The sequence below is a fragment of the Egretta garzetta genome, unplaced genomic scaffold (genome assembly GCF_000687185.1).
Source record: "Egretta garzetta isolate BGI_Z169 unplaced genomic scaffold, ASM68718v1 scaffold270, whole genome shotgun sequence".
Taxonomy (NCBI): Eukaryota; Metazoa; Chordata; class Aves; order Pelecaniformes; family Ardeidae; genus Egretta; species Egretta garzetta.
Window position 1 is genome coordinate 1,118,641 of NW_009258274.1, and position 1,411 is coordinate 1,120,051.

General features: G+C 51.9%; 1 protein-coding gene across 1 annotated transcript in view; it reads left to right on the forward strand.

Moving 5' to 3' along the window:
• The first annotated feature begins 235 nt into the window (after positions 1–235).
• Positions 236–1,411, forward strand: part of RPS14 (ribosomal protein S14) — a 2,898-nt gene continuing 1,722 nt past the window's right edge. Inside the window, 1 exon segment of the mRNA XM_009635489.2 lies at positions 236–1,120. Within this exon segment, the coding sequence (XP_009633784.1) occupies positions 962–1,120 (159 nt within the window). The 5' untranslated portion in view covers positions 236–961.

Below are 1,411 nucleotides of genomic sequence, written 5' to 3' on the forward strand. Positions count from 1 at the left end.
GATACCGGCATTACAGCGCCCGCGGCTCAGCGTTTGCTTTGTCTGTCGTGTCGGTATCGCTGGGCTTTGTGGGCCCCAGCTGGGGGCGGTGATGTCCACGGAGCCCTCGGCCGGTGGTGTCAGGAGGGGGTGGGTGCTGGCCGAGTGGCCCTGGAGGCCTTGATTTAATAGTAGGTGCTGAGTGCGGCTCTGCGGAGAGGGGACCATTGGGCTATGGCTTGTGGGTGAAAGCAGGACGTGCTTGGGTTGATTGCCTTAATGAACTTGTTAGACTTGTGCCGGGCGCCAGCTGTAGCAGGTATTTGGTGGGAGAGGGCAATGGGGAACTGTCTTCTTGTGCCCGGGAGCAGATGCACAGGATCCCCAGCCACCTGACCGAGCGCTGTGAGTGCTGCCTCTGCCGTTTTCCATGGCTGGGTGTAGATTTCAGAGGTGGGAGAATTACTTGGGCTAGCCCCAAGGATGCGGTTCGGACACCAACAACACAGAAGAACCCAAGCTAATACCTGAAAGGTCTGCAGAGTCAGAGCTTTGTGACAGTACCCAGGTCTTTAATCATTGGTTGGGTATTTTCTTTCCGTAAAGTTATGTAAACAAGCAAGGGAAAGCTCTCAGCATTGCTGGTCATCAAGGAGAAGGGCTTCCCCGTGCTCTGTTGCAGTGGTGCCTGGGACATCAGCTGCTGTGAAGGCAGCTCAGGGAGCTCCTGCTGTGAAGTGCAGCAGGAGGGACGCCGCTAAACAGCTGTGGGTGTGACCTGTCTGCCAGCATACAGCAAAGTTGGGCATCTTGGGTTTTATAAGAAGTCCGCTTGTACCCCAAAATTACCACCTGCGTATTGCCAATGGCAACTTCTTTATCTTACCTGGTAAAAGGTTGCAGTAGCAGGGAGTTTCATAAAATTTTGTAAGAGAAAAAGTTCACTGTCACTCATACTACTTCTTTTTGTTGCTGTTCAGAAATGGCACCTCGTAAGGGCAAGGAGAAGAAGGAAGAACAGGTCATCAGCTTGGGACCTCAGGTTGCTGAAGGAGAAAATGTGTTCGGCGTCTGCCACATCTTTGCTTCTTTCAACGACACTTTTGTCCATGTGACCGATCTCTCTGGCAAGTGAGTATTGAGCACTGGGCACCTCCCTGCAGTGCTTGGCTCCTTCTGGTTTGAAAACAGAAATTAGATTTGGCAGGAGGCTCCTCTGAAACCCTTGAGCAGTTAGATAAGATGGCGTGCACAGGTCAGTGTAGACCAGATGGCTCAGCGCGCTCCTCTGTAATGAATACTGTGCTTGAGGTGCTGGATGGCAGCTTATTGATCCAGTAATGTTCAAAATAACCGGTTCTGTTTGTACCCAGAAGCTGGTTTGTGGGGAGGAAAGAGGAAGGGCGTTTTTCTCAAAACCTTCTTTCCCCTT